Source organism: Zosterops lateralis, assembly GCF_965231275.1.
Source record: "Zosterops lateralis genome assembly, chromosome: 2".
Taxonomy (NCBI): Eukaryota; Metazoa; Chordata; class Aves; order Passeriformes; family Zosteropidae; genus Zosterops; species Zosterops lateralis.
The window spans coordinates 71,171,649-71,197,446 of record NC_139763.1 but is presented as its reverse complement, the minus strand read 5'-3'; the positions used below and the strand labels follow the sequence as shown (position 1 = coordinate 71,197,446).

Sequence of the window (25,798 nt, the reverse complement as noted above, 5' to 3'; positions counted from 1 at the left end):
AAAATATGCAGTTTACTGTACTTCATATTAACACCAGGTTTCTGTTGAGCATACATATGTAACAAGCTTCCCTACACTAAAAAAAAAAAAAAAAAAAAAAAAAAAAAAAAAAACCAAAAAACACAACTATGACAGTACTAATGAGAGTGTGTAAATTAAAAGCCAAAACCCAAGTAAGAAACTAGGCAATTTAGCACAGGCTTCTGTGATGAAAACTAGAGGCACTCCAGGACTTTATGTTCACTGATTTAGACAGTGCACAGCAGTTAAATCAATGGACAGGCAAGGTAACTAATTCCAAGCGCAGAGATTAAGGCAGTCTGAGTAGGAGTAGTTTGTCTCTTACAAAGTTAAAATATGTGCTAGATGCATGCTTGGTCCTACCTGACTACCATTGCTTTGAATATTATTTAGTTTGAGAATTTCTTCTAAGTGACCACCACAAGAAGTTACATTGAAGGTCTATGCTTATGGGAGGTAACTACAACACTCTTGTACAACATCTACAGGAACAACTTCTTATTGCCTTCAGCACAGCACCTTAGCTCCCAGTATATTGACAAATAGCAACAATTCCTTCTTGGCAAACATATTTTCTAACACCTTCTGCCAGAATTCTCTCTCTAATTTGCAGATCTCCTTACTGAAGGCCCATGTGACTCCTGGATGCCAGACAAGCATGAATCAAATTATCTGTTGCAAGACCTATTTTATTTGTAATCTCAAGTAGCTAAATAATTTCCATTTCTTAAGAAACTTCACATACTTTCCCCATACAAAAAAATCCCACCCAATAAACTAAACAACCATCTGCTGCCTTCTCTACCTCCAAAACCATCACACTGGATTCCTTCACTGTCCTTACTTGACTTCTCAAAAATACTCTCTCTACCTGCATTAAAGGTTTCAATACAATTCCTAATATCAGGTAGCAAATCACAGAGGAAAGTCAATCTTCTTCCAGCTACTCTATACTTTACCAGAGTCCCACAAGTAAACCATTTTATCCCTTCCCCTAGTAAGAGGCTTGCTTATTCCTTGCAGATTTAAAAGCAACGAAACATTAAAATTGACATGCATTTGTTGGCAATTGCCACTGTTAGGAATGATTGCACGGTAAAATGCATCTCAAGGCCATAGCAGCACATACATAGATATTGGGTTTATTTGACTTGAAATTCCCCAAAATGTATTATAAGCTAGGGCTGTACAACACCATTTCAGATAAGTATCATTTACAATTCATCCCAACATTGACAAAGTTTTAATTTGGCTGATTCTAGTCCTTACAACTTAAATACTCTATTCTCATATACAGTTGGTGCAAATGGACATTTCTTGGACATCCACAGGTAGCTCAGGAAGCAAGAGTACCTCTGCTGCTGCACTGCTTGTGTCTCACTGCTTCTAGTTCTAGAAAGAACTGAAAACAAATCTTATTTTAACTGTTTAACAGTTAACTGGCATTAACTGTTGTCTAGCAAAGATACTGGTATACACCCAACTGAGAAGCTGGACACAACACTTGATTTGCTTTCATCATGACAGCTTCCTGCATTTTTACTTTCTTTTTTTAAGATAAGAATATAAAGAAAGCCCTAGGCAAGCTGCTCTTTTCTAGTCAAACAAACACCATTCCCTGAAGTGAACACTAACTTTTCAAAGACCTCTTTTTCCCCAAGTTTTAAAAACACACTTAGTTTCCTATCAGTTTACCCCATATATCTGAAGTTTTTATTAAAGTTTATCTAATAAATATGATACCCACTTCAATTACTAAAAATAATTTTAGTAAGAAAACTCCACTAAATCATCAAGATTATGTTTCTTTTTTAAAATTAAACCACTACAGTAATTTCCCTAAAGATTTAGTAATACAATAGATTTCTTTTATTAATATTTACTAAACCTATTAACTCTGTCTATTGAACTACAGATTTTGTCTGCCAAGCCCTGGATAGAGCTAGAAATCCCTTGAGAATCTCACAGTATTAAATCAACTATAGACAGACCAATTTTAATAACTTGAAAAGAAAGTACAAGTTTTCAAAAAGTCAGCCAGTTAAGTGGTGAACCCATCCCTCCTTTCCTTATGTTATTTACAGGTAAGTTGTGAAATATTAATTCTATAATCTCAACAAATATTACCATATCAGCCTAGATGGTTAGGCCTCTTAAACATTAATTGTCTTTATTCATCCACATTTTCCCAGAGTTCTACTGAACCCCATATCCAAAACCACATCGTCTGCCAACCTTCCCCCCTGCACCCTGAGAACACTGAATTCTTGAAGCCAGACAACTTGGGTCACTATTAGCCTAGTAAATGGTCCAAAGTCAGGGTGCAGAATTTGATACCTTGTATTTCTACAAATAGCTGTATCTTCTTGTCACATTGAATTCTATACTCTAGCTACAAAAACATGAATTAGTAACAGACAGGCACACATAGATACCATCAAAACTCAGCATGATGGAAGCTTCAGAAGGACATCTGAATCACCTCAGCTCTAACACTCATTCCCAAAACTGTCCAAAAAACCATTGTATTCTAACACTTCAGAACTGTGATTTTTAAGCTCAGTTAGAACACAGGTTATAGTAATTCAGAATTTGGGAATTAGCTGAAAAGTCAAGATCAGTTTTATCTTGGACACATGGAGAGGAGAGATTGCAAATACTACTCAAGATGTGTAGAGGGTAAGTTAATCAGTAAATATGAAAGAGCAACACTAATCCTCTGACATCATTATGTCAGTTAAACAACTAGAGACAGTGAGAAAATGCACCTTGGCACATTCTTCCATTAAAAAAAGTTTACAACATGGTGACAAAGTTATATAAAAACTTTAGAGATTTCCACAAGATTCCTCTGATTGGTTCTACTCTATGCAGAAGGTTAAAAAGCAGAGGGAACACATACTTAGTCAGGTATTAAATTCATACAGCTGCAGAACTGCTTAATAGTAGTTTCTGACAGAGCAATCAACCCAGAGAAATTCTGTGGGACTTTTTCTAGCTTCAACCAGACGTAAAACATCTTTTTTTCCCTTCATTCCCCTGTGGAAGAAATGTATTCCTTTATTTGACTGATGAGAAGGCTTGGAGTAATCAAGCTTCAGTTGCAAGAATGATTCTCTAATTATTATGAAAAAAGGAAATAATCTTTAAAAATTGTTTAACAAAGTAGTTGTAAGTCAGTATTACGGGAACCACAAAAGTAAGACCACAGACACCCATATCTCTCTGTTTTCTGAATACATGATCAAGATATACCCTGTCACCCTGAAGCAGTTAGTTCTATACTGTCTTCATTAACACTGCAGATGAATAAATCTTACTGCTTTAGGCTGGCTCCACACCAAGAAAGGAAGACTGCCTATTCTTAAAACCCCCAGACAAACTTGCCAAATCCAAAAACCCCAGACAAACAAGGAACCCCTCCAATGAAAGCAAAAGATCACATATGAAAGTATCTTGAAAAAGAAAGGACTATTAAGTTCTTGCCCTTCAATACAAAAGACAAATTTGAATTCTTTCTACAGATGTGCAGTATTAGCCACGTCAATCAAGAGGATTAGTATCCATAACTCATCTATACATCACACACCAGCTCCAGCTTTTTTCCTCTAAAAATGCACCATCATGCTTCAGTATCAGAAAAAACTGCATTTCATGGGTAGCAACTCATTTTAAAAAAATCCATGTAACACTTGATTATGCATCCTTATATTTCCATGGTCTCTTGTGCTTAACAGAAATAAGCACATCAGTATGGTGCAGAGAATCCCATTTTCAAAGCCAACAAATACTTCCCTCGCTATCCAGCTGAAGCCATGCTTCTGTTGTTACCCACACAACAGAAAACAGATCTGGATAATACTCTGTGATCATCTATTGATATAAGTCTTCACATATGTGAAGACCATTAGTAATTTTAAGAGAAATAGTGTTTGCTTCCAGTTATTTTCCTCTAACTATGAGAACTCTTACAAACGAGACAGCAAATTTCAGATGGAATTCAGGGAACACACTCTTCCTTTCTCTTTTTATCTACTATGATCTATTCTGTCCTATAGCACAGACAAGGCATCAGCCCACATCTGCTAAATACCAGCTGCCTAAAATTAGCTCTTGTCAGAAATGACCACTATTACAACTTAAAATATGAAAGGAAAAGTAACTTTGAAAACAGCATGTTTGGGTTTTTTAAGAGCGCTCCCCAGCCTTCACACCTCAACAGTTTCTACTTATAGAAAGAGAGTTATTTAGTAACCTTTTCTTAGCACTCCAAAGGGTCCTTGCATTCCTTCAGGTCCAAGTACCCCCACTTCATCCAAACCAACTATCATCGTGCCAGAAAACACTAACAGAAAAAACAGAGCCACAGATAAGGGAGAACAGTTGTTAATGAATTCTGAAAAGTGAAAAGCCGGATGAAACAAAAATACTAGTCCAACTCATTCACCACTCACAGCTCAAACCTATTAGTATTACTTCCTGAAAAAGTAGTAATCTAATACTTAAGTTACACAGTCCTGTGTGTACTTAAACCTACAAGTCTAGGTAACACCTATATTCTTTCATTTATAATTCTACACAGTACACTCAAATCAAAGCAGCTTTTCACACGAAGAGCTGTGTATTTTCCACATCCATACAATTAACTTTCTATGCAGATTAGCAAATACCTGGAGTTATGAAAGATCCTATTTGTTCCTCAAAAACAAACAAAAGATATGTTAAAGCCCTTCCACCTAACATTTTTGAAGGCTTATCTGATTACTGGATTCTCTTCCTTATATAACTACTTATTAGCTTGATGTGTATTTCTAGATAAAGAAAAACAGAAATTTGAGCAATAGTAAAAGCTTTGTACAAGAGAAAACGTATTATTTCCCTGGTTTTTCTAATTAGCTTCCTTTGCAAATCCCCAGTAGTAGACAGAAGAGCTGATTACATTCCAGGCTGAGTGGTAACTGGAGTAAGTTACGAGCCACAAGGCACTAGAGAACTGCTGCAGATGCCCCTCTGAAGGGGAGCTGATCCTTGGCTCAAACTGAGCTTGCTCACACTGACCAGTCTTCCAGAATATTGACTTTGTCTGAATGCATGTGGGCAGATGATAGCATGGGAGGTAAAAGCCCCAGCCTCCTGTCTAGTGCAACACACAAGATGTAACCCTGAAAGAACCTACATGGCATTAGCAGCACCAGGCTTGTTCTCGTATTCCCACCAGCACCTGCATACCTTAATATCTTTTAGTACAGCTGAAGCACACACAATACCAATGCTTTGGAGCATTTGGCATTTTAGGTAACTTCTGTTTTAGTCTGAAAAGCTGACAATACCTTTAGGCCCATTCCTTGGGAGTAATCAGCATGACATCCCTGTCAAGGCACAGACATCCCTTCTTCTGCAAGAGACTCAGGATCCCAAAAGTAACATCTTCAAAGTTTCTCAGAGCTTCACAGGCACTGTCTCCTGTAATTGTGCTCAAGAGCTTGAAACACAGATTTACATAAAAAACTCACATGGTGCATATGCTGAAGAAATTCCATGGGTGGGTGAAGGTAACATTTCTGTGTAAGCCATAATGCTATGCAAATCTTTCTGAGAAGTCTAGCATAGAGGACACTACTGGAACCATACTCTTTGCTGAAAGACAAATGTGCTGATAAACAATTTCTTTTTAATGGCCTTCTGCTCAAGTTCTTCTCCCCTACAAAGTCTGAGTTCTTGATGGTTATTAGAAAAGGTTTTAGACAATAACCCAACAACACCTGCTATTTCTAGCATACAGATAAGTCCAATGACCAAGTCAGAGCTTTACTTCTTAAGAGATCCATGATTCCCAGATAATATCAGAACTACAGATGTGTCAGTATTTAAATACAATGAATAACAATGCCTGTCAAAGATCTCCTTAAGCTTTTAAATCTTAAGTGTGGGAAGGAAACATACCAATTAAGAATGAAAATCACTGGATAAATCTAGTATTCTCAAGGTTAACAGATCTTCCTTATAGATCCTTCACAGTAATGCTACCCTGCAGAATAGCTAAAATAAACTAACAACAAAATAACCAAGTTTTCCAGGTCCTCACTCTTCACTGCTGGAATATAAAACATAACTGTACATAAAGCTTCCCTGCAGATACTAAGACTATTTGTGAAGCCTAGACACTAACTATGGATGACAAATTGCACCGTGAAACTAAGCTTGCTTTTGAAGAATACTACAAAATACCATGGTGGCACAAACAGGTACATCCCAACAGTGAAGCATGCAAAAGGTATACCCGAACAAGTGGAAAAGCAAGGAAGATCAGCTTCTGCTTACACTTTTAATGATTATACCCAATCAAGAGACACCAGCACTGAGGGTTCTCATACAGGAGAACCAGCTCTCACACAGAATCCATTTGCAGTTATTCACACATCTGTCAGTATATCTGTGACTATAACCCAGGACTGTCACTCCTGGCACATGAGTTCTGTGTAGCTTCTTTTACATCAACAGGATTATTTTACAGCAAAATATCACCACAGCTTCAGAACTGGGTCCCTCCAATATTGTCATTCCACTACAATCACTATCGGATTAAATACAATGCCACATGATAAGTAACAGATACAGTTCTCAGCTCTTCTTTCTACAGGATTCTTGGGAAAGGACACACACAACATTCCTTGGCTGTGATATCACCTCTCTCATTAGAAGTTTTCCAGCCAGAGGCTCTCTGGTCATTCAATCTCCCTTCTTCAGGTACCCTTCTCACTGCTCCCACAACTTAAAATTCTACAAGATGCCAATGAAAGAAATTTTTCCAGGTTAAGAGCTGCACAATAAGACTTTATGGTGCTCCAATTTAATTAAACAGAAACTGAGTCCAAGAATTACACTCAAAGTAAATCTCATGCTCAAAATATTCTCATTTCAAAAAGCTTTATTAGGAAAAGAAAAAACAAGTGAGGATATGTATGCATGTGGTAAAGTCTATAAGGGATAGACATTGCAGATTATTATGCTAAGTTTCAAGAATTCAGCTGAATCAAGATAGGGATTAGTCTTTTCTATTCCCAGGAGTTCCCTGAAGAGAACAAAAATGATTGATTTTTCCCCTGAAGTGTATGATTTAGAAAAAAATTCATCTCTCAAAACCAAGCAAAGACAGTTGTTCGATCACATCTCACCTGCTGCTGCATGCCAAGGAGCAGAAGTGGGAGAGAAAAGTCACACGGGGACTGCACAAAGGGGGAAGTCTATCAATATTTAAAAGCTGTAAGCTCAACTTGGATCTTGTAAAAACTCATTTTTAGTATTAATAGATTTCAAAGGTGGAATTTATTAAATATAATGCTACCGAATTTCAGTGTGAGATTCTTCGACTTTAGGCTCAGTTGAACAGAAGTCAAAATTTCTGTTAGAGGTGCAACACAAAATAAATATTACTATGGAGATCCCACAGTGAAAAATTTGCAATAAGTACTTAAAGACCTTAGAATAAAATAACTAGAGGCAATTATTAACAAAACATAAGTTTTATATTCAAATGTATAAAAAATCCAATTCTACATTAAAAATGGCAATAAGGGTACTTTGGAGAAAACCCATAGACTTATTTTAGATGGAAAACAAGAGTAATACAAAGCATTTTTGATGTACCAGTTCAGAAGCTCCCCAAGTTTGCTCTCACGTTTTCAAAAAAATATAGGTTATCCGAGCTAAAATCTCAGTCACCTTCAATACTCATGATGTATCATATGATAACATTTTCTTCACTTAAAAGGCCAGTAACTACATATATATAAATAATGAGTTTCTTTTCTCATCTGACATGCCATGATTCCCCACTTCCTTTTTTTTATAGAATTATAGAAAAGTTAGAGTTGAAATGGGCCTTGAAGATAATCTAACTTCAACCCCCTTCTATGGGTGAGGACACCTTCCACTTGGCCAGGTTGCTCAAAGCCCCATCCAGCCTAGTCTTGAACACCTCCAGGGATAAGGAGTCTCATAGCCTCTCTGGGCAACTTGTTCCAGTGCCTAACCACCTTCACAGTAAAGAATTCCCTCCTAATATCTAATCTAAACCTGCCCTCTTTTACCTCAAGGCCATTCCCCCTTGTCCAATCACTATATGCCTGTGTAAACAGTTCCTCTCCAGTCCCCTTGTAGGTCTCCTTTGGATACTGAAAAGTGTTCTAAGGTCTCTCCAAATCCTTTTCTTCTCCAGGCTGAACAGCCCCAAATCTCTCAATGTGTCTTCTTAGCAGAGGTGCTTCAGACCTCTGGTCAACTTAGTGGCCGTCCTCTGGACTTGTTCCAAGAGGCTCACCTGTTTTTTGTCTTGGGAGCTCCAGAGCTGAACATAGCACTCCAGGTCAGGCCTCAGAAGGCAGAGTAGAGGGGGAGAACCATTTCACTCGACCTGCTGGCTGTGATTCTTTGGATTTCATGTTCTGAAAGCTTCTACTAGTTTTTATGTTTACTGATGAATTTCAAATACTGTTTACAACTGAATTCTGTAACCTAAGTTTGCTACACACAAAGTTATTGGAATAGCATCAAGGCAACTGGAAACACTTAGCCAGTGATAATTTTGCCATGGTAGTATTACCCTCTCCAACCAGACTTGCAGATATCCAATAACTCCTCTGGTACTCCAAGATACAGGCTTTGCATCTCCCATCCAATCAAGCTGCCAATTCTAAATGCAAATGTCAGATGCTTCCTATTATCAGTACTTCCATCTGTTCTACAAATACCACTAATAGAAATCAGATACTGAAAATATCCAATACTGATATGGACATCGAAACACACAAAATGGAAAGGTAAGTCCTGGGAAGATTCATGTACAAACATATGATTTTCCTATTTCATGTTGGCATATATATGAGAGCATGGCAACCATTTGTAGAACATTTTTGATTTTAGGTCTCAAAAGCTACTGTACATAGACAAGCTCACAATGCAGGCGTGGCTAGAGCTGTTCCATGTGTTTCCATGTAATACTGAAGATAGAAAAAAACAAAAAAACAAGTTTTCTTCAAACATTACTCCTATATCTATACCCTAAAACTTAACTATATTCCTGATGGCATGCTGCAGACTTCTCCAGTTTGCAGTAGAATCAAATCCATGCACCTAAGAAGTTGCTCATTCTGAGACTTCAGTTGGATTTGTACAGTTTGTGACTGAAGACCTCTGGACTACACTTTACACACCTGTGCTTTAGCATGAACTGTTTATCTTGCTACCCCTAAGGGTAAGCAAGAGAAATCCAGTGTGAAAGTCTGACAGCTTTCTATCTTGTTAGCAACACCTTCTGTCAAGAATTACATCAGAATTTGCTTACTTACATCTAGTGAATCTTCATTGACCAGGATGAGAGACATACTCTGTGAAATGAGTCTGCAAGAGTACCCTGCAAGAGGGAAAAAAAAGACAATAAAACACAAGGAGTTACTTTTTGGAATACTATCTAAGGTTCAATCTCAACCTTAAGATAAGCATTTATAGGTCAAATGACTTTTTTTTTTTTTTTTTTTTTTTTTTTTTTTTTTTTGAGCAGTTACTCCTACCAGGCAGACTGTTGGAAATGTTGGGTGTATAGGACACACTCCAATATGACAGATTTTCTAGAGACATGGGCTGCATTCTATCTGCCTTTTCAAATATATCACTCAATATGTTTTAATTAAAGAAAACACTGTGTGAACTGGATGCAATAAATATAGTCTATAGCCCTACATCAATCTTTTTTTTTTAAGTCTACATGAAGACAGGTTTGCCTTCAGCACATTACAGGAATAGATTTGAATACACAGTTGCATCTATGCCAGATGACTGGAAGTGCACACATGTTTTCAGTTGATGCTACTTAGTTCTCTTAGCCCACACAAAGCTTACAGGAGCATTTTTTACTCCTGAGTGTTCAGTGTGGAAGGTTCTGAGCTTCTTTAAGAAGTACAGACCAATGACACTCACAGAGCCCCTACCAACTCCTATAGATATGAGATAATCAGACTAAATTATTCTTAGTGTGGGACTGGGACATGAGAGAACAAGAGCACCCAGAAAGCAGTTTTGTACATTTCCCCAGACACCAAAATTCAAAACAAAAACTCTCAAGACAGAATAAAAATCTCTTATTTTTATAAAAGTTTGATCATTTACAGAACAAACAGGTTAATTCTGCTCATATTAACAGCAAGAGACAAATACAAACCTGCATCACACTGACCCCACTATATCACCCTAAAAGCTCATGCAAGTTCACTTGGGATTGAGATAGTGATGCCAGCTTCATAAAATAGCAGAGAATTAGTTTATATCAAGCACACACTTTTTATTGCTCATCTAAGTTACATGAGAAAAGGAAACTCGATACAATTGTTTTTTATTTCTAATATATTTTAATAGAAATGAATTACAGCAGTTTAAGAAATTGCTATCAAATAAAATGGGGTCTTGGGAAGTCTCTCACATTTCTTAAATGGAGACTGGAGGGGATTGCAGTATAAGAGTAATGTCTCAGTGAAGAACCACTGCAAGGCTGACAGATTCAAAAGCTGAATACCACAGTCACTGTAAAAAGATGAAGTGCCTCTTTCCATATCTTACAACAGCAAGAGAACAACTGAGGCATGAAATCATCTGTGGGATTCTTGGTTCCTTAGAAAGGCTATACTGGGTCATGAATTGCAATGCAAATCATTTCCTCAGGCTACAGAGTTCTTATAATTGGGCTAGTTTTGTAGGTATAATCCAGGGTTAACATGTCTGTATGCGTGACTTCTGTCAAGAAAGTAAATCCCTCTTCTTCCTTTGTGGAAGACATGCTTGTATCATAGCCAGGCACTCTCAGGCAGCAGGTTTGATTACCTGCAGAAGTTCACTTTCTCCTCCATTTTCACAGCTGTGTGGACTATGAATATCAACCGCAATTTTGCAAATACATGTTAACGAGCCTATGTTTAATTTCTGCTTCAGAGAACAATACAGAATGACACTGAACCCACACCTGTTGGGAAAAGGATGAAATATGTTCTAATGATGTGCAGCCTACAACATGAAAGCTTTGCAGACAGCCTCTGATTCTGCCTGTGATCACATCTTAGGCGGCGGTACAGAACTGAGCAGCAAACCTCCAACAGTTACAGACAAAACACTGACTTTTTTCTCAAGTCAGTCTGCCATTTTTAAAAGTTAGTTTCAGGCTAAAAAAAACTTCCTTATTTTTACTGAGAAAAAGAAAATACTACAAACTTAAGTACTTCCCTCCATAACAGGGCTATTGTTTCCCTAGGCTAAAGCAACAGTATTGTGCAGTAGGCTGTTACAAATTCAGCATAACTAATTCAAAAGGATTTGCTATTAGCATTTGATTAGAACAGCAGCTGCAATAGTGAGCTTTAATTTCTAAACCACTGCTCACTGCTTCACTTTACCTCTTCCAAAATGAGCAAGATGCCATTCTAGAAGTCAAGCTAGAAGAAAAAAAAAAAAAATGCTGTGGAAAACAGTTGCTCTGCTGTGCATCTTGGAAATCATGGACTCAGAAGAACTTATCCTGCAATTGAAGCTATTTTGCATCTTTCCATCACATTAAACAGAAAGATCAAGACTGGAATAGGAGAATGTAAGTCAAGCCTAACAAGGGTTTATAGGGGATTTATACATTATGTACAATTTCAGGACTAAGATGATGTTAAAATCTAGCGCTACTATAAAGCAAAGTAGCTGGCAACTGCAGGAGTACAAGCAGTAACTTTAGACATTTCTAGTAATACTTTGAAGTTTTATAATAGTTTTGTAATAGTTATTACTGGCAAATAACATGGCAAGCAAAATGCACTCTAAGATAAGTATTTCTGTCACTGCTTCTGAGCAAAATAAGATCAACTGCTGGTTCAAAGCCAGGTATAAAATGTCAACCCACACCTGTAAGTTGATATCTAGCTCTTTAATTTAAAAGTCTGACTAAAAGTCCATGAAGCAGATGAAGCAGGTACTTCTGGGACTTATTTTCCTTTAAGTGTCCTGGGAGAAAGATTGCTTGAACTAGAGTTCAAGATCATAGCCCACAGGCACATTCACACTGCAGGCATACAGAATCCAGCATCTGAGGGAAGAATGATTACCCTCTGTGTCTAGAGAGGGCACAAATGCCCTGTTCAAACTTTGCATAGGGACACAAGCAAGTGTGCTGGCATGGCTTGTCTCCTGAACTGAAATAAAACATAGCTCACCAAGAAGCGTTCTTATCTCTGAACTGGAAAGATAGGGGTCTGATGGATGTACTGTTAGATGGGTAAGGAATTGGCTGAATGCCTGCATCCAGAGATGCAGCCAACGTTTTGACACTCAAATAAAAACCAGTAATGAGTAGAGTCCTTCAGGCCAGTCCTGAGACTGATCCTTCAGTATCTTCACCAGGGACAGGCAGGGATCAAGTATACCCTCAGCAAGTCTTGAGAACACATGAAGCTGAATGGTGCACCTAAATAACACTGAAGAGAAGTGATGCCACCTAGATGGACTGATCCGCCTGAGTAGGCAGCCTGAGAGAATCTAATCAAGTTCCACAGGGCCAAGTGCAAGGTCCTGCACCTGTACTGCAACAGTCAGATATCCATCAGGACAGACATGGGGACAAATGGAATGCAGCTCTACTGAGAAGTACCTAAGTGATGAAAAATTGAATGGGAGACATCACACCTCGAGTATTGTATCCAGCCCTGAGGGCCCCAGCACAAGATAGACGTGAACCTGTGAGTACAGCAGAGGGCCACAAAGGCAATCAGAGGACTGGAACATCTCTCCTATGAAATCAGGCTGAGAGTTGGGGCTGTTTAACCAGGAGAAGGTTCTGGAGAGACATTTCAATATATAAAAGGGAATTACAACAAAGACTGAGAAAGATGTTTTACCAAGGCCTGTAGTGGCAGGTCAAGGGCCAGTCATTTCAAACTGAAAGAGGTTACGTTTAGACTGGAAATAAGGAAGACATTTATTATGATAGGGGTAGCAAGACTGGAACAGGTTGCCCAGAGAAGTTATGGATGCTCTATCCCTGGAAGTGTTCAAGGCCAGGCTGGATGGAGCTTTAAGCAACCTGATTTATGAAAGATGTCCCTGTCAGGGAGGGAGCAGGAAGACCGTATCTTCAAAAGGTCCCTTCCAACCTCAAGCCCAAACAACTGCAAGGCAGTGCTTGCAGCTATCAATGCACACCCTTGGTAAGAGCATTCCACTCAGCTGCAGGGACTGATTCATGGTTCAGGGAAGGACACACTTGAGTAAACACTATACTCCCATTCCCAGAAAACAGATCTCTTCCTCAGGAAGTTATTGACTGGAAATACAGCAGTTCTGGCGTTCCGTGAGTGTGCTGAACACCAGGATGGTGGCAAATAGAAATCTATCATGGGTGCTTTTGTCTCACTGAAAGGCAAACAGTACCCAGAGTCTGTAGACTTTGAAGAAAAGGGTGAAACTGCAAGAACACAGTTAAGCCTTCTACAGTTGTTTGCAAGTCATGCTTAAAGATGCTTCTGAACCTGAAAGTCCTATTTTCAAGAGCTAGTGTTCAAATGATTGATCAGTATTAAAGCTTATCATTAACACTCTCCTCACTTGCAGAAGTATTGACTGGCACATGGCTGAGTGAAAGCCATACAGCCACCCCACAAAAGGTCAACTACTACTCTCCAGAGAAGTCAAGAATGCAATCCAGAGACAGACATATGCAAATCCTGAAAATCAAAGAAGCAAGAGGAAGCTAGAAGAACAAAGTACTCCAGCTCCTTGACCAAGCTCCTCTGCCAAGAGCTGAAATATCCCTCAATACACATGCATGTCCATCATATAGCAAGCAAGAGAAAATAAGCATAACCTCCAAAGAAACTGAGAAAGTGAAAATACTTTTTACTCCCCAGGTAGCATATTTATACCTGAAACATAGCACACATGTGGATTGGGTTTTAATTTGAAGGTTTATTACAGTTTTATTGGGTTACACACAAAAACTGGAAAGGTGCCACATGTTTATACTTTCAAGCCAACTTGAACATGACGCTAATTGAGTTAGAGTCTTACTACCAAACTGTACCTTAAATTAATGGATAATTTCAAAGTTTTAAGTGAGACTGTTATTCTTCTCAGGCTGCTATAATAAATGCAACAACAAACCAATAGTTTTAGAGAAAGCTGGAAGTTAGTCTCCTTCACAGTCTTCAGAATAAGCTCATTTACTGGTGTTCAAAAGGTAGCTGCTGTTGGTTAATTTATCAACTTATCTCAGGTACTTACAGCAAAATGTGTAGCTAATATTTTAATTAGTCACAAGATAGTGCTTCCCTCCCCAAGTTAACCACTGGTGGTAAAGAAAGGAAAATCTGCAAATTGTGATTTAAACCAGATAACTAGCCTTTAAACAAATTGTCTACTTAGGCAATCCACTGTATTTCTACTATAGCTATATCAGTTCAGCAAGTTATTTCACCTCTTGGTAGTACCTTTAACATACAAAGATACTTGAAGTTTCATCTGGTTTTGAGAAGCACACAAAAATTCTAGTCAGCCCAGTAGACTGCATTCTGAAATTCCACTGAGTCAACCAAAACAGAAAAAAAAAAATTAAAAAACACAAAACAAACCACACTAAAAGCAAATACCCAAAACTTCCCTAAAAATAGTCTAAATTCATTTACAGAGAATCATTGATAGAGAATCTTGAACAAGTTTGAGAAAGCAACCTATGCTATTAAAGTTCCTTTTAACCTGCACCTGTACATCTAAACAGACTAATCTGCAAATCTAAATGCAATTGTGGAACCTAAGCAGCATATGTTTCCTTCTGTTAAAGAAGCTATTACTGAGCTCTTCTGAGCTATTTCTTCAGTCTTTTTGGGCTCATACTGATTTCAAGACTCCCTAATTACATGAACAATGTGACCAGTTAGGCTTTTTACATTTGGAACAGCACACAGACAGATCTGGGTGTATTTCAGGCTATTCCTGGCAGAACTAAAATGCACTTTAACTGAACTTACTTAGGTGAGACATCAGATCATAAAAGTGCGACTCTGTCTCTCCCCCTCTCTGGGCAGACTTACTAGTGATCAAAAAAGAGAAAAAGGATCAAAAAAGAACACAAGAGCATCATGGCATTCTATTGCCAAAGATGGGGCATTTGTGAGTTGTGGCATGACGAGGTGTGCCTACATCAGGCTATGTCTCTTTACCAAATCTTTACTATATACTAACAGATTTGCCATAAGGGGACAGCAGGGTCAGTTATTTAAGCTTGAATAATCCACCTATGTTCACAACATGGTTTGGAAGATGCTGTAAACTATACACACTTTGCATTATCCTATTTCCCACTGTATCCCAAACTCAATTCAAAGGCAGTCAGTAAGAAAAGAGAAAAAGCTCTAAAACCGTTTCTGAAACATTAGCCTGGTAGAGTTCTCCTGTTACCATCAGAAAGATTTGCATATATTCATTCTATCAGAACTGCATTTAACCAAGAGCAGAAGGGCCCTTTTTGCCTTAAAACAATAATAAAATAATTTTTAAAAGAATATATACTCACAGTGAAGACTTGTCTACAAAATCCCTTCTCCAAGGCTGTGCCCTGCTACTGAGGAACCATTCTATAAGCAGCAGTCTCGATTCTATTTAAAAATCCACACAGCACATCTTGCATGCTACATATCAGACAAATTCAGAGTAACCAGAATGATGAATACCTATATTGAGAGCTGTTTCTTGTTTGTCACCAGTCAGAATCCATATCTTAATTTCTGCCTTTATTAGTGTGGCTATTGTTTCTGGAACACCTGCTTGCAGGCGGTCTTCAATGGCTGTAGCTCCAAGAAGCAGCAAATCCTGGGGAAAAAAATAAAAAAGAAAACAATCCCTCAAATTCTGTTAAGATAAACCTCTGTTTGGAACATACTCAAAAAAATAATTAAGACAGCATGTTGCATCTCACTGCTAATACTGCACTTTGACAAGCAATATACACCACAGTAAATTTCTAGTGTGGCTATTCTACTTCCTCTGCATACAATTCACATTTCAAGAGGTACAGAATGGAACAGAGTGTTTTTGATCAGAAAGATGGCAACATTTCAAGAATAATTGATTGAAGTTATAAAAGTCCAAAGTTAGCCTATAGATGAACATATATACTAGATCATTCACTAATCACATAGCAACATGATGAGTAGTTGGTTTATATATTTAAGCTAACAAAACAAAAATTATTTGGCATCACATCATTTAAACTAATTTCCGCCTAAAAAATGTACATACAGACTGGATACAATCACTGAAAGCAAAAATTATTGCAACTATTTATGGATTTAATAGTTACATTTGTGTAATACAAGCGGTATGAACATTAATCAATCCAAGTATCTCTAATCAACATACATATGTCTGCCAGAAATACATGTCTCATACAGTGAATTTAATACTACAGAGTTACCCATATTCTCAGGCAATTCTGAAACAATTGCTTGAGGAGATTTGGCTACATTACAGTATTAAAAAAAATAAAGCTAAGAAATAAACCTTGTCAAAAGGTACAGTCTATTCAGATTTTACTTCTAAAAGCATTTTAACGATTTCTTACACATGCAAAGATGTTCAGCTTAAAACCAATTGAAATAAGTTTAGGTATACTGTATCATTTCAGAAATTGCTCAGAAAAAGGTAGCATATTCTGTTCTTTGCAGAGACTAAAATAATTCAACAGAAATGAAGACAAATGAACACAAGTAGTAAGGCAGGTTGCTGTTGTTCAGCCTGGAATGATGAGGCTTCAGCGTGATCTGTGGCCTTTCTATATAAAAAGAGGGCTTATAAGAAAAATGAATAAAGACTGTTTAGCAAGGGTGATGGTTTTAAACTGAAAGAGGGTATGTATATTAAGTCCAGGAATAAAGAAGTGACTTTCTAATGATGAGTGTGGTGAGACAACTGGAACAGGTTTGCCCACAGAAGTGGTGGACGCATCCCTGGAAGTGATTCAGGACAGGCTGGATAGAGATTTGAGTATTGTGATCTAGTGAAAGGTGTCCCCATCCATGGCTGGGGGCATGGGGGTACAACTACATGATCTTGAAGGGCCCCTTCCAACCCAAACCTTTCCATGATTCCATGGAGAGGGCATTAAAAGAAATTCCCATTGTATGAATCCAAGGACACCTAAAGAGCAGAAGGGCAAATGGCTATCCATACAGTGTGTAAGCTGGCTTTAGTTACAGGTCTTGACAGAGCTTCATTTTCACTATGGGAGATTCAGCTGACAAACGTAGCAGAATCAACTCATGCAAGTGTCTATGCTTTAGTACTCTACAGCCTCTCAGTGAAACATCACCTCTGTCAACATTTAAAGGTTACAAATATAATCCAAGTGTACAATTGCAGATTGTCTTTTTTTTCCCCAGATCACTTGTTAAGAAGTTACACATGACAGCACTGGCATCAGCGTGGCTGAGCTACCTGAGCAGGGGAGTTATTACTGCACCTGCTGAAGCCCTCTGAGCCAGCTGCAGAAGGAAGTCAGCTCAAGTTTGTCTCCACATGTGCACCTTTACTGTAATCCAGCAATCAGCACTCAGACTGAAAAAGTAGCTCTCTTGGTCTCATTTGACCCCTTAGATGGAAAAAAACCCAGCCTGTTAAAATACATTATATTTTGTATTACAGCAAAATGCCAGTTTATCTGTAAGACCTGCTTCTTGACATGACCAGCAAGCAAACATTAACAGAGAGGCATACAGTGGATAATTCCTTACTCCAATTCTACAACCCATTCACAGGTCCCCTTTATTCTTAAACAAGATAATGAATTGTGAAAAAGGCAGAATGTAGATGATCAAAAATTGTCTAAATCTTGTGAACATTTTGAAGTACAGCAAAAGCAATGTTCATTTTTCACCTTGGTGAAAACAGAAGAGTATGGGAGCACAGTGCAAGAAGCAGAAAGCTGAAAGGAGCTCCCCAAACCTACAGAACCAAGGACGAGATAACCACACTGTTATCACACTTCCCCATCCCTGGAAGTATTCAAAGGCCAGGTTGGATGGAAGTCTAGCAACCTGGCCTAGTGAAAGAAAGGTGTCCCTGGCCACAGCAGGAGGATTGGAACCCAATGATCTTTACAATCCCTTCCAAACCAGGCCATTTTATAATTCTACAATTTGCGCTAACTGATTTAAACAACAGTCCTCCAGAACCTAAGCAGTATTTTAATATTAATTTTAAAACATATTGAAGTTCAAAATATGTTATAAAGGAACCACTAAATAAAATTAAATACTTGGGGCTAGAGGGAAGAGCATGAACCTGTGCAGGCAAGGAGTGCAACTACCAGCACTTTGGAAAGCAGTAAGACCAACACGGCTCAGAGAAACACTGGCCCCTAGTGTTGGCATTTCAACAATTCATTCACTGTAGGATTAGCGTTTCAAATAGGTTCTCTGACACCTACTTTTCCCCTTCTGAAATTAACAGGTCAGGTTTTCATCCTTTTTTAACCCACACCTCTACAGGTTTTGGGGAGCCCTACACGGCACCTATAAAGCCTTCAAAAACCCTGAATTTGACTGCTGTATGAAAAGGAACACACCTCTTCATACTCTAATACATGGGGAACTTGGTGCTACACAACAATTTACATATATTATCTTTATCAAGTTACAATAACCTTACATAAAACAGGAAGATTTTAAAAAGTGTGAGAAAAGGAGTTTTTAGTAGGAATTATTTTTTATCTGTAAATTCATCTCAGATTTGCAGATTAAAACTGTGGCCTGAACAGGTTATCATCTAAGAACACCCTTTCAGTTTCTCATCTATGATACTAACAGTTTATTTCATTGTATAAAGCCCAAATTCCACTGGAAATTACACATGTAAGGGAGTCTGCATCGGATCATGAAAAAAGTATGTTCTACCTTTTCAATGATCTCATAGCACTCCTCCAGCTTCTGAGTTCTGTCTTTCAGGACCGTACTGGATTCATTGTAGACATTCAACCACTCTCTGTAAGACTTCTCTGACAGATCAGCATAAGCAATGCACAATGTCCTCAGACCTGCAAAGCGGAAGACAGCCATTACCCACAGTAAAACTACACTGAGTATCACCAAATTGTTCATACGTACTGACTGCTAAATTCTAACCCTCATGCTGGAACAAGAGCTTCTAACACACTGTTAAACTCTGGATCTTCCTGTACATTTTTCTAAGCACCTGGATTTCCACAAATGTAAACCACAAATCTAGTTCATTTTGGCCCTAATGTTGGTTGCAAATGAAGAGAGTATTGGACAAAAATTTTTTCCTAAGCATGAAAGCAAGTTTGCCTTTCATGTATTTTTAAAAAGATTGTATTAAAGAATAGGCTACATACTGTGATTGGTGATGTTACTTAGTCAAACATCCTGCACAGCCCCATGCTTCCTTTTAGCAAGACTGTGTTCTCCTTCAGTGTACCAATATAACTCACAGTAATAACGAGAGTTAATACAGCAAAGAGGGTCCATGAAATATAAAAACCAATTTATTAGACCACTGACAAAAATTAACAGAGAAGTAATGATTTTTTTTCTGTCATGAATCAAGCACAAAAAGGTGTGCCATAAAGTACACAAGTTCCACTACAGGGAATATGGAAGTCTAAAAAAAAATTCTAAAAGCTGAATGATGCTTTCAGATTTCGGAAGAAAAACACTGGTTCATGGTTTTACTGTAACTCAGGTATCCTATGCAATGGCAGAAGAGGGAACAATGCCCAGTGCTTCCCTGTGAACAGAGGTGTTACATCAGCCAAAGGCCTTACAGACCACTTCAGATCATCTTTGATGTCTCAGGCTACCAGGCTTCCCAGCATGTTCATGTTGTCACTCTGCTTCATAAAGCCAGAGACACGAGGCATCCAACTTCTACCCTGGTAAATACACCTCCAACTCCAAAGTAATTGAGTTGTTCTGGGCAATAAACCTCATGCCCTTTCCCTTAATCAAGGGCACACAGAACACTATCTTTTCCTTCCAAATTCCACTTCCCTGTTGAAATCAGACAAAAACCTCCTTACAGGTGAAATCAACCTACAGTTGTTACTCTGCTGATAACACACCCCATCTTAATTTATCTTCATAATCATCTTAGTTGACACCACAAAGCAGAAGATGCTGCAAATAATTTCATAAACTGAATTCTCATGGCATGCTGTTTCTCTTACCTTCCGTTGCGAAGTATTCAAGATGGCACAGTGTTTGTTCCATATACTGGGAATCTTTTGAAAGCCTCTCAAAAATTACATTATCCTATTAAAACCAAATTCATTACAACACGGTAAGTCTACATTTGAAGTTGCCATTTGTGTATTTACAAGCTCAAGAGAAGCAACCTGAATGGACTTGCTAATATCAAAAACAAAACTGTATTTACAATATATTCAGGGTTTAGAGACTCCAGTTTGAGGAATTAATCTGGATTGCGCCCAACGGCAGAGATACTGCATCCATTTTAAATAACAAGAAGGGAAGCACACTCTGCCCTCCTCCCCTCTTTCTATAAAGAGGCTCCCATTACTGGGCAGTACAGAACACTTCTCTGTAAATTACTAAGCCAATATATTGACTTTCAGACAACACAAATGTCTAGTCGTCTTCAGTATATATTGCAGTCCCATGCAGTAGAGTTTCCTGCAATCCTTTCTAGAAAAGATTCTCATTGATGCTAAAAAACAAAAGGCAGAAACATCGATCATGCTCTACCACAACATTCTCTCAGAAACAACCATCTTCCTGCAGCAGCACTCTTTTATCAGTAAATCAAAGGACAATTGAAAAGGCCCAGCTAACAGCTGAAATCAAAATATAGCATCACCTACATATCTAGACTCTCTGGATTTTATTTATAACTACCAGAACAAGTTCTACAAACACATGTAATTCAGAAACCGTACTCATACATCTGCTCTTAAGCTAAGCAAACAGACCTACATCTAGTGCTGATTAGAGACAGGCATACAAACCTAATTATTATGGAAGCAACAGGACAGAGGATGACTACCAGAATGTGGAAGAGCTAATGCAGAATGGTCAGTTAACTTAAATGTCTCACATGAGTGGCAGATGCAGCATGTTAGTACATCTAGGTGTGCTCATATGGTAAACAGCAAGAAATTTTGTACAACAAACTCTCCTGTTCTCCATCCCTTCCAGTGCCACGCTCCAAAGAATGGTGTGAATTCAGGCACAGCAGGAACAAGCAAGTTGCAAGTCTGTGTGGTCTTATTAGGCATAAAACTGTGAACTACCACACAATTGCAGCAGGCTTAGTTCACTTCCACCACACCAGCATGAAGCCAGCCATCTTTATCAAATCAGGGGAGGTAAATGGAAGCAACAGAGTAGTGAACACTGACCTATATGTCATGACAAATTCAAGAAAACCAGATCCTCACAAAGGTCAGAAAGAGTTTTTCCCTGCTGCAAAAAGCCAGCTCCATAGTTTTCCACTGAAATTAGAACCACTCTGGCTTTGGACAAGGCTAGTTTTGGAGCCTTTGTATTGTGGTAAATTATTGCTCTTGTCAGCGAAGACAGAAGCACAACATGGTGCAAGTCATGATGACAAATAACAGCAGGTGCAGAGATAGAAGAAAGCTAGATCAAGAGCCAAGCACCTGAGAACAAATTTTAGTGTTATAAATTCAGACAACAGCATTTCCTCCAGTTCCTGAACTTCTGTTGCACAGCTGGGTGAAACCCTGCCTTTGCAGTAAGGGTACTGCTCCCACTAGTTTCAGGATTTCAGGTGGGCAACAGAAAGCCTAGCAGTCTTCCAGCCTGCAAAAGGAGTCAGAGCAGGAATGACAGCTCTCTTAAAATCACTTGGCCCTAAACAAAAAGCCAACAGGTATTATGTATGAGACATGAAATGTCAGCATCAGCCACAGCTGTTGAAACAATAACTGGCAGTGTTCTCCATGAGGCAGCATAATTACTTACAGCCCCTTTGCAGTAGAGACGTAGCTGTCCTGCCGGAGTTCGAACAATCACTGACATTCTCTTCCTGTTGCTATTGAAAGAAAAATATTTGCTTTCATTAGTCAAAGTGGTAAAGAGTAATTCCTGTTCTAGCCAGTGATTTTTCTCAGATGTATTTCGTGCATCTGAGATTAAATGGGATATAACAGCAGTAACTTAAGATCCCACAACCCTTGACCACAAGGAGATATATTAGATTGCCTGTTTCCAGCTTCAGCCCTACATCTCCCACTGGCAAGCACTCCAGACTTACACCCAAATTTGAGCAAGAATTTGAAAAATAACAAGACAGTAATAAAATTGTCTTGAAAGAAGGGGATTCACATTTATTCTCATTATTCTCTCTCAGTTTTTCCTTATTCCTTAAGCAAAATTGCTTTGGGGACCCTAGAAATAGAATCATTACAGCTGATTACATCTTTATTACAGGCATAACAGACATTGAAACAACCATTCACTGACAAGAGCAGTTATTTAACTTCCTAAATCAAAAGAAAGCAAAACATCATAGAAAGGAATCATGGTATAGACCAGTTCTTGGCCTCTATCAATTCTTTATATTGGTCTGATCAGACCCACATAGTGGGAATTAAGTAGAAGGAAGTCAGATACCCTAGCAAGGACAGGACAGTGAAGTTTGGCATATATCTTTAAAAAAATGTAGACACTAGCATAGTGTGCACCAACATTTAAGAAAGGAAGGCAGGCAAGGATAATTTTTTAAAGGAATTTTGATGTTTTACTAATCAATCTTTCCTTCAAAAGAGCCACTGGAAAAAATTCAAAACTTCCAAGAGGCAGAGGCAAACAAATCAACTGTCATCAAGGGAACCCTAAAAACATGCCATTTCATATAAATCTTTTCCTTAGCAAAAGGACCAACTTGGAAGAATTCTCCTTCCTCATTACTTTTTTGCCAATGTGTACAGAGTGCAGAGCAACCTTCCTTCTCCTCTTGATGTTGCTTTGAGAAATGTAATCACTTTTCAGAACTCCAGAACCACGTGCACTAAGCTCTTGGCATATATCATCACAACAAATCCTTTCTGAAGAGAGGTTGGAAGGACAGCAGATACCCATGCCCAGAATTTCTGCAACATCTTAATGACACTAGGAAACTTCTGTGTGCTTTTTGAAAACTAATTACAGGAACTCTCTCAGTGGTCAGGGGGGAAGGTGCTACACAGAGGAGAACTAAGACAGCTGTTTTTCTGCTGCATGCAAGCTGTGGCTATTCCTGTCTACAGACAGGTGAGTGCTGGTCAACTTGTCACAAACCCTCAAAGACTCTTCTTTGTTGCCTTTGCAGATACTTCCCACAAGTAGCTTAAATAGCCACAATCCGACTGGAAAGAGGGAAGTACCCAAGAATAATCTTCAAAGCAAGTCAGGACGCAAGAAAGGCTGCCTACCCAAATCATCCTTACCTTTAGGTTTACATAGTCCTTTAGAACACAACCAACCAACTCAACGACAGCAGAGAACAAGAGTTCAATGTTTTAACCCCCAGTAAGAGTAGAAAATAAAAAACAGAAAAAAGGGAATGCTGACTAGCACCATCAAAACTGACATAACTTTATCAACTGACAAAGAGAAAGCACCTTGTTATTACCAGTTATTTAGGAGCCTGATTCATCAAAGCTTCTTACAACTCAAGCAGTGCCCATCCTAATGAGCCTGACAAATTAGGAGTGCTTCCAATGTTTATATTTTCATAGCTGGCTTGGTTCTTAAGAAGAGACACTTCCAGGTGTAGTTTCCAGCTACTCAAAAAATAATTTGCAGAAGCACTATATAAGTGCAGTCTCAAAGTATGTTCTTGAAGTAGACAAGTGACAAATCAGGATATCCATAAGTCACAGCAAGACCCTTCCAGGCAGCAACTTCTCAATAAAAAAATAGAGCTGCAGTGGCAGGAAAAAGTCACCAGTTTATTACTCATTGATAGTACATCAGAAATAAAATGAAGGGGTAGGACAAAAATCAAGCAATTTCTGATTTTTTACTGTACCAGCTGTAACTTTTTATTCTAAATAATATTATTTATAAGAAGAGTTCTCTTATTACCCTGAATTTCACATATTGGAGGAAAATTTACCTGGAAAACTCCAGCACATTAAGAATTTCAAAGGTTTTCTCCTTCCCCAGCTACAAAAGAAAACAAAAGAAAGAGTGTACTATTATAAGTACAATTTACATTATATTCTTACACAAGCTGATAAGGTCTCACATCCCAGTGTAAATAAATGTGGCAATAGCTCCCTCCGATGGTTAAAGCCTGCAGAGCCCTATTTAATGAACTTAATTCAACATCCTCCATTCACTACTACTACACCATTACAAGGAGTAAATAAACCTTTTGATTAGGCATGCTCTGAAAGCTAAGCTGCATATTTAGTTCTCAACAGCCACCAACTGAGATGTATTACAGGTTGTAGGCATTTTCCAAGTTAAAATAAGCACGCCTTCCAGATTTAGCATTACAATAATCTTTGACTGACCTCCTTTAGTATTCCTTTCATTTGAATTCACAAAAATAATAATTATAATTTTTGTGGCCAAAAAACAAGTTTAAATGAGGAGAAATTCCTGTTATCACCAGCAACTGTCTCCTGGAGTTGAGCAGGAACAACCTGAAGCAGGAGAAAGATTTTTAAACACCTGCCATTCGTGTTGTATAAGGCACAGAAGGAGCAATAGGAGTGACCAGAGTCATAGAATTCCAGTTGTAGCATGCAGTTAGACAAAGTGCTGCAGAAAAACCTAACTGCAGTACAGACATGTCCAGTACAGACATATCAACTCAGCAACATCTCCAAGATTAAAAATTACCTCCAAACCATTTTCTATGTGCTGCCACTGATGTAGGCAATCAGGAGAGACAGGAACTCTGGGAGTGACAGCTTTTACTACCAGTTATAGATTGACAATGCCCCCAGATTCATATTATGAGTATACAACTAGGCCAGGTGGGCCTGGCTGTTCCTGCAGAGGAGAAAAGCATTTAGATGGCTCTAGATGACACTGTTCATCCTAAGCTTTCCTCCTTCAACTAAGAAGCAGTTTGAGAACTTTTAAGAGGTTTGTGACAGGTCCTAGAAGATATGTTCCGAGTGCTTAGATTGGCAGTGTACCAAGAAATTTGAAAGGGAGCATACCTGAGAGGAAGGGGAAAAAAAAAAAAAAAAAAAAAAAAAAAAAAAAAAATCATTATTCTTAATAAGCACCCTACTAGCTTCATCTGTGTAAATCTGGAGCCACTTTAGCTTAGACTGCAACTTGAGTCTGAATGTAGCCCCATGAGTCTGAGGCTGCCTGTGTCAACAGCAATCCATTAACTCCACACCCCTGCACACACAGCTTGTCAAGCAGATACATCTTCTACTGAAGATCTTGCTCAGAAGAAAGAAGTGAAACATTTAGAAGAACAGCAGCCATTAAACACAACAGCCAGAAAATCCCCCAGACACATGAATTTCCTTCTAATGTGAGCATTCCCATCTGTGCTTCCTGGACAAGGGAAGTATTTTTCAGGTACAACTTCTGTCATTTCCCACATAAGTTTGCAACTTCCTATTGCCCGTGCCGCATAAAGGGGCAAAGGACTTGGCACCTTCAAACAGATTAAGACAACTTTTCTCAGTGTACATAAGCCCTTTGCATGTAGGATCCTAAAGGCCCTGGAAAAGTGCCCTCACAGGGACCAT

At 38.5% G+C, this 25,798-nt stretch overlaps 1 protein-coding gene across 1 annotated transcript in view; it reads right to left on the bottom strand.

Annotated features, from left to right (window-relative positions):
* ATP8A2 (ATPase phospholipid transporting 8A2) overlaps positions 1–25,798 on the bottom strand; it is a gene marked incomplete at its 3' end in the record, with an annotated part of 287,257 nt that overhangs the window by 183,464 nt on the left and 77,995 nt on the right. Inside the window, exons 19-24 of the mRNA XM_083855240.1 lie at positions 24,190–24,239; positions 22,053–22,122; positions 20,276–20,360; positions 18,987–19,126; positions 15,768–15,906; positions 9,369–9,433 (exon numbers count right to left, since the gene is read on the bottom strand). Of these exons, the coding sequence (XP_083711366.1) occupies positions 9,369–9,433; positions 15,768–15,906; positions 18,987–19,126; positions 20,276–20,360; positions 22,053–22,122; positions 24,190–24,239 (549 nt within the window). The remainder of the gene's footprint in view (positions 1–9,368; positions 9,434–15,767; positions 15,907–18,986; positions 19,127–20,275; positions 20,361–22,052; positions 22,123–24,189; positions 24,240–25,798) is intronic.